Raw genomic sequence first — 14,951 nt, forward strand, 5'->3', positions numbered from 1 at the left:
TATCAGTAATATGTACATTTATTAAGCAGAACTAATGAATATCTATATTTTTAAAAACAAAATTATTATATTTATTTATACAAAGCAATGCACATATATAGGTACATAACTATAGTGCAAATTAATGGCGGAATGAGCTTGCTGTGCCGATTTGGATTTTTCGAGACACACATCTTGGTGTATTCATTCTCTTCCCTGAGTGCTAGAGGAGGACCTAGGGCTGCATGCACTTGCATAAACCAAACACCAGGCTGTGCCAGCAGAAAACGACTAATGCTGTGGTTTTAATAATATGCCTATATATTGAGTGTAAACAGGCTTGCTGTCGCCGGTCTGCAAAACATCAACCCCTTATGGGGGTAGGTATTTGTAACAAACATCGTTGGAAAAGAAAATTCCATTAAAAAATTAAGTATACCACAGATAAACCCAGAAATACATGAATTTATATTTGTCGGCAGATATGCTGTAACAGTGGTTTCCACCAACCTCGATTTAGAGTTGATACCAATACAAGTGTCAACATATACAGTACATGTCTTTACTGAGAGCTGCATCATATTGACTCACCAGCCTCGGTCCTCACTCAAATTCTGATTGCTCAGCTATACCTATTTTTTCCTCCTTTTCACCCTTCACACTAGATCAGATCATTAAATTAATCGCTCTAGTAAAATCTGGGCTACCCCCTCGACCCCTGCCCACCGTAAAATCTTCATTCAGTTCCTGAGATCATAGCCTCCTCACTGCTGCCCATCTTTAATCGTATGATCTCCTCAGGGCACCTTCCCGTGGAATGGAAGAAAGCTTCCCCTTGAATTACAAACCCATCTCCAGGTTGCTTTTCCCAGCAAAAATAATAGAAATATTTTTACATGAAGAACTATCCAAGTTTTTGTTGAAAGGCGACATCTTGGACCCTACACAATTTGGATTCCGGGCCCATCATAGCGCTGAGTTAGCACTACCATCCGCCACGGAGGAGCTTAGGCAAACACTCGATTAGGGTGGGAGCGCCGCTGTTATCCTTTTAGATCTCTCTGCGGCGTATGACCCGGTCTACCATGATGTGTTGGTTGACCGCCTCGCTTTGCTGGGAATCAGGGATCCGGCGCTCCTCCTGCTTCACTCCTTCCTTTCTAATAGATCGCAAATGGTGGCTCACGGTGCCTTTGTTTCCCTGGCTTTCTCACTCCCATGCGGAGTTCCACAGGGTTCTTCGTTGAGCCCCACTCTTCTTAACCTTTACGTTATTACTCCCCTGTCCAAGTTAATAAGACGCTACGGTTTCACTCTTGTGTCCTATGCAGACACCACGCAGATTATGGTATCAATCAATAGCTAGTCTACCAACACTGCATCCCGGTTCCATGACTGCATGGGTCACATAGGCAATTGGATGCAGGAGAATTGCCTAAAACTTAACTCATCAGAAACTGAAGTCATGCTCTTTGGCAACTCTCCCGTGATTTGGTCAGATAGCTGGTGGACTTCTCATATGGCCCTCTTCTGACACCAGTTTACAAAGTAAAAAAAAAACCTGGGGTCCTCTTTGACTCTAAACTGTCATTTGATACTCAGATTAATCAAACCACCTCCGCTTGTGTTTTTTATTCTGAAACCCCTGAAAAAAAAGTACTCCTGTTCATTCCTTTTGAGTAGAGGAAAACCGTGGTCACTGCATTAATTGCATCTAGGCTGGATAACTGTAATGCCTTATTCACTAGTGCAACCAAGCGCAGCATATACAAGCTACAAATGACCCAAAATGCCACCGCAAGAGTCCTGTTTGGCCTTTCCCACTACGAGTCAGTCTCTAGTGCTCTTACGAAGTTACTCTGGTTGCCCATCAGCAAACTTATTCAATTCAAAACACTGTCTATAGCTTTCAAAGCCAAAAATTGCCTTGGCCTGAGGCAGCTGTCGCTGTACTTTCAATCCTACATTCCAGTCAGACCACTCAGATCGGCAGATAGTGGTAATATGATCATTCCCAAGGCACACAAAGTAAAATGGGGAGGAAAAAGCTTTGTCTACACCACCACTAAACTTTGGAACGGGGATTCCCATTTCCGTAAAAAAAAGAATCTAATCTGCTTAAATTCAGGAAGGCCTTAAAAACCTGGCTCTTTAAACTCACCTCTGCCTTTACGCTTGTTTTCAGCGCTTAGACACCTATGGGTGTATGTAGCGCTATATAAATTCTTCATTTCATACTTAAAACTCTTTCCAGTATAGCACAATACTTTGTATCCACGTTGCCTGCGCAACTTCCCTTCGGAAATGATTGTCAAAGCAGTGCCGCTTTGAGGACACCACAGCTCCGTCTGCATTGCTTGACCAACGACGCAACACCCGACTAAGAGGTTCAACGATGATGCATCACCTGCATCCTGTTAGACCTGGCACCATTGGTGGGGGTCTCCCCTGTATTCTTGCCTTTGCCTCTTGTTTTTTTTGCTGTATGTTGGACTCTGTTTTGCTGGTCTAGATGCTTTGGGCGCTTTGCCACTGCTGTTCAGTGCCAAAGTGCAAGTACTCCCTTTGTAAATTACTGTTATGGATTCGTGCTTCCATGATTGGCTGTTTGATTTAATAGTCAGTCCCTAGTACAGTGCACCGTGTGTGTCAGGGGCCTGTAAATCAAATGCTGCTAACAAGCTTGCAGCACTGTTTGTGCCACCCACAAAAGCAGTCCTTACATGTAACTCTGGCCTGCCATTGCAGAGCCTGTGTGCAGTATGGTACTGCCATGTCGCCTTGGCAAGTGGACCCACTTAACATCTTATAAATATAACTGGCCCTGGGAACAAGGTAGGGAAATAAGGTTTAGTATGTCTGAACACAGAATGTTAAAGTGCATCTTTAAGTGAGGGTGATTTTTACATTCTGTGTTTGAAAATACCACTTTTAGAAAGTAGGTATTTTCTTGCGTAACCATCCAGTGTGCCTCTGCTAGGTTTGCGTATTGCATGTCTGGCTTTTGGATGACAGGGGCTGAAGAGGAGCAGTGGCTCCAGACGTCTGATGACTCATGGCTGGGTTGAATAGACCTGGGCTGCATTTAGAGTAGGGGGAGGAGATTTCCTTTTACCTGAATGGGCCTGGTCTGCCTTCAACAATGCTGTCTCCACCTCCTGCCAGGAAGCTGCACCAGTGAGGATAGAACTGGTTTTGGATGGGTACAGACACTCTCAGCCTTCAGAGAACAAAGGATTTTGGTGTATAAAAAGAGGGACCCAGACTTTTAGATCACTTCTGGGAAATCAAGAGGAACCTTTGCCATGGAGAAGAGGTGGAGAAGCTGAGGAGGAATACTGCCCCTGTGCTGTTTGCTGTCTGGGGTTGGCCTGCAATGGCTCCTTGATGCCGAGGAAATGAAAAAAGAACTTTGCTGTTTGCTTTGTCACCTGTTTGAAAGAAGATCTCCAAGGGCTTGAAGCTGAGCTTGCCTCCTGTCCTGAAGCATCGAGTGCACCAATCTCTGAAGTCTGAGATCATCTCACGAGTTCGACGTAAGGCCTGCTTTGCGTCTGCCCGAGTTCATGCATCGTCACAGGACCGTCACATTGCATCGAGGCGCCAAGCATTTATATAGCGTGATAGCTACCCTAAGGCATCCCAGTGCTGGAGTTGGATGCGTACAAAGAGAGACGATGATTAAGTGGGGTTTTGGAAGAACCATGTTTTGAGGAGTTTACGGAAAAGCAGCCGGTTGGATTCCTTGCGTATGTACGGGGGGAGTGCGTTCCATAGTTTGGCAGAGTTCGTACGCCCCATCTAGCTCTCTTTATTTTTGGGTGTGTAGCCAGAGAGAGGGACGTGGAACGAAGAGTTCTGCTAGGCTGGTATGGAGTGTACATGGAACGACTGATTGTTGGCCCCTTCCCCCAGAAAGCCTCGTGTGTAATGCACATGGCCTTGAACTGGATTCTCTCCCTGACAGGTAGCCAGTGAAGGCTTCTTAAAACAGGTTTAGCAGATTGTCGATGAGGGAGTCGGAGGAGCAGATGAGCTGCGCAATTTTGAATAATCTCTAGCTTTGAGATTGTGAGTTGGGGGGCTCCTAAGTAGAGGGCATTACCATAATCCAGGCGAGAGAGTATAAGGGCCTGGATTATAACTCTTCTGGCCTGGAATGGGAGGAGCGCAAGTATCTTACGAAACATCCTCAGTAGGCCGTAGCAAGTGGCTGATAGTTTAGTCGCCTGAAATCTAAAGCTGAGAGGAATAAAAGGCATTGTTATTTGCAATGTCAATAGCTCAAACTCTCGTAAATGCGTGACCTATTGCATAGCAAATGCTTGTTAACTAATTACCATCACACATAAAGTTGTGTACCGTGTGCATGCATTGGGATATCATATATAGAGTCGTGTGAGGGTTTTGCAAACCATCCAACCTGCTAGCCTTTAGAACTCACCATTACTACAACACCACACCATGTACAAGGAGTCTCCACCGTTGGCCGTCAGATGCTGGAATAGCTCCAAATAGAATAAATGTAATTGATGAAAACCAGAAATGACTCGTGCCTCGGGCGTCAACGTTGGACACCCCTGAAACATACAGTAATCACTTGGTTGGCTTAGGTACTAAGGAAACGCACATACGTAGTTTAGCGTGCCTCCTTAATTAAAATGAAACGCGCATTGGTGAAGCAGAATGGCGCACTGCAGCATGAGGTAGTTGTGCTTTGTTTTACATTGTGACACTGCCCAGCGCCAGTTGTATGAAGCTTGCTGCTGCTACTCTTTTTTTAAAAACTGTTATTTATTTCTTGTGAATGCATTTTGTTTATTTGTAAAATTACGAGGGAATTTATGAGGGAAATACCTGTTGCTACGACATCCTTTCTCCTGAGCCTCACTTCCGGTTAACTTTCCCGGTCCACCGCTGGTCCTAATCCAGATTGTGTGGAGGGAAGCAATTTATGGTTGGTGGTCTAGTCCTCACCCTGATTTTAGCATAAATAGGCATGCAGAGCGGAGCGTGCAGCGGGCACGCCAAAGGCAAGCCCGTCTGCGTGCCAAGGCAAGCCCGTCCGTGCCAGGACGTCGCCAGGAGCCAGACGCCCTGGCCGATCTGCTGCCAATCATAGCTCCCCCATGTATATACATTATACTAGACAAGAGCTCATTGATTTTCAGGCCAAGGCACCCCCTACGTGTCAAATTGATGTCTGGCCTTGTCCAGAGGGTCCGTTCTCGTGTCGAGTTTGCCGATTTCAAGCGAATTTTAACTCTACTGACTGGGCTATTAGCGCCTCTGTGGACAATTAAAGGAAGGGGTGGAAAAATCTGTTGTGTAATATTCATTCCTTGACCAAACACTCAATTGAGGTATGGGACCTAGTGTCTTCAGTTCAACCCGAATTGGGCTTTTTTACAGAAACTTGGCTGAAACCCCATTCTGTACCTGCTATTGCATTAGGCATACTAGAAGGGTACAAAATGGTTAGACTGGATAGAACCAAGAAGATAGGGGGTGGAATTGCCATTGTGCATAAAGAAAGAATCAGTATATCTGTCCTAGACCAACGTAGTGATGCTACTATGGAGATGTTGGTCTTTAGGATAGATTCTCCTCTGCAGGCTAGCTGGAAAGGGGCGCTAGTTTATTGCCCCCCAGGACCCCTGGCAGACTTCTCCCTACAGTTGGTCGAATTATTAGCCCCGTATGTGAATGTTTGTAATAATTTCCTACTGTTAGGAGACTTCAACATCCACAGTGAGTGTCTTTTTAATTTAGACGCTCAGACTCTTTTATCCGACCTATCCCTCTTAGGCTTATCTCAGCTTAATGAAGGCCCGACTCATGTAGCTGGTCATACTTTGGATATTATATTCTCAAACTTGTCTAAGATTCAGTGCGAACCTCCCCAACTACTTACCTGGTTAGATCATTCAGTTATTGAATTTTTGTATTCAGGACCTTGCAGACCCTAAAATCTTTAAACCAGCTACATTCTATTCTTGCAGGCAGTGGCAGAAGGTCTCTGCGGTAAATTTTCAAACGGTTTTTGTGAGACCTTAAAACTCTGCTTCGGATAATATTGAGAAGGCACTGTCCAAATATAATTCAGCTGTCTTGTTAGCCATTGATCACATTGCTCCGCTGAAATCCTTCTTGAGTCGTCCAAAGCGCCCACAGGCAGTCTGGTTCTCGACTCATCTGCGTGTTCAAAAACAATCCTGCAGAAAGTTGGAGAGAATCTGGCGTGCCTCTCACAATGAGGCAGACAGAGATCGGTTTTATTCCACTCTGTCCAGCTATCATAAAAACATAAAAATAGCGCGGAAAACTCACATAACTTCTCAGTTAAACCAGGCCGGTAACTCCTCAAAAATCCTCTATCAAATTCTTCAGTCCTTCATTAATCCTAAGGCATGTGAAAGCTCAGAGGCCCCCTCCCAACAGCTGTGTAATGATATTGCTCTATACTTTTCACAAAAGATAGAGCTTATCTATGGAAAAATTACTGCAGCTGGAAGTATGCTGCGGATTCCTTCGGCCTTGGACCAATTGAATATAACAGACGCTCAGCTGTTGGAAAACTTCCCTGCTATTACTTTGATAGAGGTTGAATCACTGATCCATAAGATAAAGTCTGGGTCCCCATCTGACCTCATTCCAGCTAAAGTCATTCCATCTCTAGTCAAATATTTGTCCCCCTCAATACAATCCCTCATTAACCTCTCTCTAACAGAGGGTCAGGTACCGCGGGAGTGGAAAGTTGCCCAGGTTAGACCAATCCGTAAGAACACTAAAACTCTATGGACAGACCTTTCTAACCTCCGTCCCATCTCACTTCTTCCATTTTTGAGCAAACTTATGGAAAAACATGTTAACACCCATCTTTCCAACTATGTCGAACGGACTGGATGTTTAGATCCTTCCCAGTCCGGTTTCAGGCCTAAATACAGCACTGAATCGGCACTACTAGTAGTCACAGATAACATCAGGATGACTCTAGATAAGGGCCACTTTATGATTCTGGTGCTGTTGGACCTATCAGCTGCGTTCGACACAGTCTCCCATAGTATTCTGATCAAAAGATTGGAAGAGGTTGGGCTAAGAAAATCAGCCTTACTATGGATGAGGAGCTTTTTGTTGGATCGCTCCCAGGTTGTTAACCTGGGCTCCTATCGTTCGGCCCCTATGGAACTGACCAAGGGAGTACCCTAGGGCTCATTTTTGAGCCCTACATTATTTAACATCTATGTTGCTCCCTTGGCCAATCTTCTGAGGACATATGGGTTTATCACCATATCGTATGCCGACGATACTCAGTTACTCTTCCCATTTAACAAATTTACATCGGCGGTGCGCCTGGCCTTCTCTAATGGGATGAGTGCCATATCACGCTGGATGAAGAATAACTTCCTCCAGTGTAATGTGGGAAAGACTGAGATAATGCTCTTTGGAGAGGCCCCCCTTTCATGGACTCCAGATTGGTGGCCGACCGACCTGGGTCCTCATCCTGCCCCCAAGCTTACAGTTAAAAACCTGGGCATCCGCTTAGATCTAGCTCTCAATCTGAAGGAGCATGTTGCTCAGACAGCTGGTTCATGTTTTCATGTAATAGGCATGCTCCATCAAGCCTTCCCTCTGCTTCCTGATTCTACCGGCAAAACCTTAGTCCAGGCACTGGTATTAAGTCGCCTGGACTATTGTAATGGTCTGTTGGTCTCTGCTAATGATGCTTTGCTTAGCAGATTGCAGATAGTTCAGAACATGGCGGTACGGTTGGTCCTAAATGCCCCCTTCAGGACCCCCTCCCGCCCTCTCCTTGTGAAGCTGCATTGGCTCCCTATCCGCCAACGGGTCAAATTTAAAATCTGCTGCACCTTCCATAAAGCACTGTTGAACCTGGCCCCATCCTACCTCTCTGAGAAATTCTTGCCCTATGTACCCTCAAGATCCCTCCATTCGAGTGCTAAACATCTCCTGGTGGTACCTCGGGTGAGAAATGCAAGAGTAGGATGAAGAGCACTTTCCCATCTTGGCCCCCGTTATTGGAACGAGCTCTCCTTGTCTCTGAGACAGTGTCTAGATCACCTACAATTCAGGAAGCTGCTTAAGACCACCCTGTTTTGCGCTTGCTGATTTATGCCAAAACTGCCACATACCCTCACAGTCTGCTTTAAGCGCAGAGATACCCCTTCGGGAGTCGATTCTAGTGCTATATAAACAAACAAACAAACAAAATAGGGGCAGCAGGTATTCCCGAGCTGCGTTCTTCACATGTTATCTCAGCCAGCGTCTGCCTGTTGCCTTGAGGAACTTTTGTGCGAGTCAGAAGCATATTAGCAGCCGGTCCCCCGGCCCATTATTGGTTGATACATTGGCTTTGAATGTTATTGCCTGGGGCGCGTAACATTTCTGGTTAGTTCCATTGCTTATTCCCGACTTCCTATGTTATCTCAGGCCAGAGGGGTGTAGATGCCCTGCGGTGGCCTGGCCCTGCCATTCCGTGTTGGAAAAGTAGACCTTGATGAAAGAAATTTTATTTATTTCTGTTATTTAAAGTGCTTCATTTTCTTTTAACAAGTCAGCACATTCGGTACCAAAAAGTAAGATTAACACCAAAAGCGTGAAGTGGAACAATCGCAGAGAAATCATTTTAAATTGTGTGATAGCCAAGAACTCCAGTTTATAAATCTTCATGTGTTGGATGGAGCACATTTATAAATGGTTGCAGATTTACTGCACATCAGTTTGATTTCTATGCTCCACTTGTTTCTGTGGACCGTTGCTGTAGCCATGAACGAACAAGCAGCTGGTCACTAGGCATGTATACCGTCTTTTAACCAAAACAACTGCCAACTAAGAGTAGGGCAGCTTATCCTGACCCCATAAAGGATCATTAAAAAACTGCTACTTAATAATGCTCTCATGGCCACTACTTTAACAGACGCCTGCCATAATTTACGGAGAACAAATGCACTTCACTGTATAATGGACTCATTCCAACTGACAAAGGGAGCCAGGATAGTGAGGGCAGCTGGTGCATTGTGCCTGCCTGCAGCCCTTCCTCCTTTTGGGATGGCCCATCTGGACTGGATCCTTTACTCCACGGCTTGTTTAGATAACACGCCTACTTAGATACGGAATTGCTTCAAGACAGCTGTGAAGCAAACGAACCAGTCTGGATGGGCCGTCCCATAAGGCGTAAGGGCAGCGGCTACAAAACCCCATTTCCAATGGCAGGCCACCATTTAGCATAAACAGTGACGCAAGCCAATGGAAATGAGGGGCGGGGCTTGAAGCCCCCTTCTGAAATATGCTCTCTCATAATATTTCTTGCCGAGTGAGCAACACTTTGGGCTGCAACACCAGGCGAGACCTAAAAATAATCTGTGATGTTTAGCCACAATACTTAGTTGGCGATTATAGTTCTTCTACAATTTTTACTGCCCATTTGTTCTTTGATCATGCTTTATTTTCCTGAAGAACCAAAGGGGATAAATATTGATAAACATTTTATCTTTCAAACTTTAGGGAATAAACGTGTAATTTCAGAACAAATGCTTATTACTAGTTTCCTCCAACTATATTACAGTGTCATTGCCCCTCATCCTGAATTACAGCTCTGCCAGTCAAGTGGTGCTGCGATGCATTAGTGACAGAGTTTGTCAGCACTAATGCGCGCACGCAGGTGTGATGAATAACCAGGACTGTTGAAATAAATTATACTTGTGCGCACAGTCGCACGCAGAGGTCATGACCTTATGAACCACATAGAAATCATTTATGACAACTTCGACATACCCCTACATCAGTAATACCTGTAGCCACTCGACAAAGAACCATGCTTGTCTTGCAGCTCTTCATAGCATCTGCAACATACTGGAATCTTGAAGGTTAATGAACTTTATAACAATGTACAGCAATACGTATTTGCAAAATGAATACATCCCGCCACATCTTAAACTATTCTTAGATTGTTGGTCTAATGTGAGGTCTTAAGGCTGCAGTTACCTTTCTCGATGGCCGCAAAAAGATTACAACGCAGCTAGACTAACGAGGTAGTTCATTTTCACATTAATGTGTTTTAAATGTTGAATGCAGGATTTTTCTTTAATCTCATGTTACATGAGTTCAGCTTTATAAAAGGAGCTAAACAAAATATCTGGGGATTAATAAATGGAGGTTTTAGTAGTCTTTATTAGATGATGAATGTTTGTAAAATCTTTTTCTATAGATAAATGGGATGTAAATTATTTCTTATTGGTGGTTTTAATGCATCATAATTGTGTGTGATTCATGAAAGTGAGTATTTTTAACTGATTTTATTGTATGATTATTTACCCTGTTATGTTTTTTCATTTACGATAAAGGCTGCTAAAGCCACATCCTTTTTTTTTTTTTCTTTTTTTTTTTAACTGAGCGACGATTGGTGAAAAGGGCTAAGTTAGAAATATTTAAGCTGTTATTTAAATTTTGAAGTACAGTTTATTCACAGAAGCCTTCTAAGATAGACAGTGGGGGAAGTGCTTGGGATTTGTCTGTGAACCTGATGCTCATGAGCTTAAATCCCAACAGGGTCATCCATTCTCTAAGGGGTGATAAAATGAATACCATCTATTTAAATAATGGTTTTACAGTGTTATAAAATGACTAATCGGGTCGTATCAGACAGTCTATAGAGAAAACATTATTATATGCCTTATGCTTTTTTTTTTTTAAACTTACGCAATGTTTAATAAAAAGCTTTATTTCCCTGAAGGCTAACAAACATGAATAAGATTGGCTTCAAATTGTAGTGTCTTGGTGCATTCATATTTTTCTTGTGTTCGAAAATGCCTCTTGGAAAATATATTATCAGGCAGAATTAAATTATTTAATGCTGATTATTTCAATCTCTTATATGCCTGGCTTTTCTCTGTACTTTAGTCTCTTTTCATTTTCCTTATCACCAAGGTCTGTCATGACGCATGATCCCCCTAATGTCCATCCAGTTGTAAACTTTGTTCTGTGCCTAAATCATTTGGTCCTAGTTGATATTTATAAACATCTGGCAAAATGTAAAAAGAAATTTTTTAATGTTTTGTCCAAAGCCTACGTAGGCTCAGAAGAAGACACCCAGATGGTCAGTTGAAATATCTCTTACCGAGTCATTCATGCATGATTGCTTTTGTCTTTAGTTCTTTTTGGAAGTTTTTTGCCTGTTTTAAATTTCTTTGATTGAGTCTATGCTGTATTTAAAAAGAGAAGTTTTGATTATTTTGCATATTCACGTTACACTTATAAGATTAAAACGACCATTAACTACCTTGATAATTTGAATATTGTTTTTATGTTATTATTGTATCCCTTTTTTTCATGAGACGCTGGTGAGTCACTAATCATTGCAAGTCACAGCTGCCTAGTTCTTTGCATGTTTGTAAACTGAATAATGTGAATAACGTTGGTTTTCTTTTGCTCTCCCTCCCACAGCTTGCAGATAAAGTCGGAGAAAGCAACAACATGGTATAGCAACTGCTGCCTGAATAGAAGACTGCTCTCCAATTAATTAATTATTTATATAAAAAATAACTTCAAGGAAGAAGCGACACAAAGCTTGCGTTGTGCATAAACAATGAAGATGGCTTGTAACGTCTTTTATAGAGAGTTGGATTGTCTTTGAAATACATCGTTAGGCAAAAGCACGGCAATTGTACTAAGACATCGAGCCATTGGAAGATTCAGAAAATGTACCTGAAGACTAAAACCATGAAAACTCAAAAACCAAGACTTTAAGTACTTTTTGAAAAGTTGCTGAAAGCAGTGAAAAACAGAACTATGATGTCTGTGCCATTTCCTTTTTTGAAGGTAAAATGGATTACACAGGTTTTTATTTTTTAGAAAAGGCAAATAAAAAAGTCCATTAGTGGCAAAAAACCCAAGTACATTACTAATGTTAATGAGGCTTTCATTGTTACTGTGGCGCATGGCTATTTTAAGTGTACAAAACATTGCTTGAGTAGTAAGCCACAGCAGCGTGTGTTGCTGTGTGCATTCACATTGTGCAAACAAGTAGTGGGAATTTGTTTTTGCTATTAATGGGGTTTTAGCATTGCAAATCCAGATGTAAATTTTAATCACGGTTGCCTTCAGTCAGTCTTGTTGTCAAGATGCCCTCTACTGGTATAGGTCTTGAACCCATCACGTTTGTGGCTTGTATAATCCTGCAGGGTAGAAGAAAAGTGGCCCATGTTTCTGATTCTGTCATATTGCTGTACAGTAAATTCATGTTCTTTTAGGTGGAAGGACTTCATTATAATTTCTGGTTGAACAAGAAGCAATTTATGTAACGAATTCTTCCCTTATTTAAAGCTCAGGTTATTTTATGTGTTTAGTTTTACTTGTCGCTCAGTCACAGACATTTTGGGATTATTTAAATAAAGATCAATGGAAAAACCTTATTCCCAAAAGAAACGTTGGTTGTTACCTACAAGCACTAAACTGTTTTGTGCTTCCCATTTGTATTATCGTGCAGTGTTAGGAAGCTTTAAAATCGTACATGGTAAGAAATATTTTGTGTTACGTATCATTAAAATTGCTGTGGATGCTTGTCGACAGATGGGGTGATAGAAATCGGGGCTATTGTAATACGTTCCAGTTGTTTGATTCCATCCCCCTTTTGTTTTCATAGTTCCTTTCAGTACATATAACTTCCACGGTTTAGGAATAGCAAATATCATATTAAACCATCAAGTTAAAAAAAGCATTTTTGTAGCCACATTCAACGTCGCCTGCACATAGGTGTTTACAGCAATCTCTGTCTGTTTGTGGCTTCAATCAGCTAAAGTTGCAAATGTGAATGGCTAACGTAGAACTCAACGTTTCCCATTTTAGAAATATATTGGCAGTTTTGAGAGGTAAACCGTATTCTTATACTCCTGACCGGCTCAGAATCACTTAATGGATGGTCCTGCAGATTTCCAGACAATTTGACATACTAAAGTGGCTCCATTCTGTTTTTGAATCGTATAAATTACAAAGCCTGTCTAACATATTATTCTGTAGAAAGCTGCAATGTTTCGAAATGTTGTGATTTGTTATCCAATATTATTTTTCTCATCAGAGTGCAGATCAAAACAGTATCCGTAAAAATGGAGCAATATGTGTCTGTTAATGTTTGTGACGAGCACAGCTTGTGCAGGTGTTTGAAATTATTTTACTAGGCATACTGCAACTGGTGTATTATAAAGAAAAAGAATTGCTGATGATTAAATATGAACTGCAAATGGATCATCTTATGGAAGATATTCTTAGAATAAGCTGGCTGTTGTAAAGAAGATTTTCTTGCTAGGTGTAAACCTGAAACAACGATTCACGTGTTCAGGAACAGTAAAAGACTGTCACTTAAAAGGTGCTAACTAAATTTTATTGGCCATGTTACTTTCTTCTTTGCATTCAAGTTAATTCACTAGATGAATTAGAGGAGAAGGTCAAGTAAAAAATAGTGTTTTGCACATTCCAGTGCCTCAGTTGTTTCAATGACAAGGGATACCTACTTTCTGCCAATGAACCCTCCCCATACTCCACCCAGGTAAGTAAGAATTGTAAAAGACATGATAGTACTGGGGTACTCGGGAATCAGTTCTGTTTTATTCTTGCTTTCTTTGGAAACTGTGAATCTCTCTTAAAGTCTGTTAAGGAATATTTGCGGGACTGTGGTAGCTTGAGATAGCTAAATTTGTCTCGAAAATATAGGTAAAAGATCAGAGCAAATCTTTCTTGCTATCACATCTTAATTTCTTGTTTTACAAGCTATCTATGATTGATCATATACTGTGTATTTTGGAATTTGGTAGTTTCCAACCATGAACTTATTTTTTCGGGTTAGAAATATGTTATTCGTGTCTGTATGATGAACCTTGCTTTTCGTAAATATCGTTACTTTAATACTACAGCTGGTAGGAGTAGCACTAATGAACCAGACCCGTTGATGCCATTATCGACAAGAGGGAATGCAGTACTTAAGTCCTAATGCAAATGATGCTGTTTATGATGTTTAATAATTTCCAAAAGTTATGCATTTGGGGGAGATAAGGGATGGTGGATTCTAAAATGTATGCATAGCATCAATAAATAAAGTTAAAATACAGATATAATCTTTCAAAAACAGCTAAACGTGTAGTGTTTGCTGTGGTAGCACATTCTTGGTTACCTATTCAAAGCATAGCATTAACACTAAGCAGCAACTGTGGTTGTGAATTGCTTTTATTTTCTCCCTGCCAGGTCAGCAGCGTGTACAACTGAATGTTGTGGGCACAGTTCTTCTGCTAATTGGAAGTGTAGTACGATCATAAATGACCATTGCTGCTCTGTGGTGATCACGTTATTCTAATCCCTTGTACAGGAAGCACTCCCCTATATTGAGAATCTCCCACAAGGGAACTCTTGCCCCCTAGAGAAGCACAGCAATTAGTACTGACAATACATGTCAATGGGAAAGGTCAAACTACTATTTAGCTTGACGCCTTAGCGATTTTCAGATTTGTTCAGTTACTAAAACCCACTTGGAATGCCACTTGTTTTTCTGATCTCTTTTTTACGATATGTTGCATTTATTTTTTGATTTTTCTGATGATAGTTGCACAAAGTCAAACTGTTATGGCCATACTGTAAATGAATGTGTCATATCTTTACTGAATAAATGGATACTTTTTGTAACCGTTTTGTGCTCCACATGTATATTGTTGTTTGTCTGTTATTCTTCCGTTATTGTTCTTCTGTGAAGAAAATGTACAACCTTTTGGCGTAGGTGGTTCGTATATGTGAAAGTGACTAAAGGTTTTGAGGGAAATACAAAAACAAGACTTGATTCCAGTGCTCACTGATTAGCTGTTTCCTGGTTTATTTAAACCCATTTAGCACTGACGGGTACATGTAAATGATCCTGTCTCAAAATGTCATATGCAACTACAGTACACTAAGCTTTCAGATACCCTGAGGAG

General features: G+C 41.7%; 1 protein-coding gene across 1 annotated transcript in view; it reads left to right on the forward strand.

Moving 5' to 3' along the window:
- Positions 1-14,667, forward strand: part of GOLT1B (golgi transport 1B) — a 190,887-nt gene extending 176,220 nt beyond the window's left edge. The window contains exon 5 of the mRNA XM_085652723.1: positions 11,443-14,667. Within this exon, the coding sequence (XP_085508849.1) occupies positions 11,443-11,481 (39 nt within the window). The 3' untranslated portion in view covers positions 11,482-14,667. The remainder of the gene's footprint in view (positions 1-11,442) is intronic.
- Positions 14,668-14,951: the final 284 nt, after the last annotated feature.

Source organism: Triturus cristatus, chromosome 4_1 (assembly GCF_964204655.1).
Source record: "Triturus cristatus chromosome 4_1, aTriCri1.1, whole genome shotgun sequence".
In the NCBI taxonomy this organism is placed as follows: domain Eukaryota; kingdom Metazoa; phylum Chordata; class Amphibia; order Caudata; family Salamandridae; genus Triturus; species Triturus cristatus.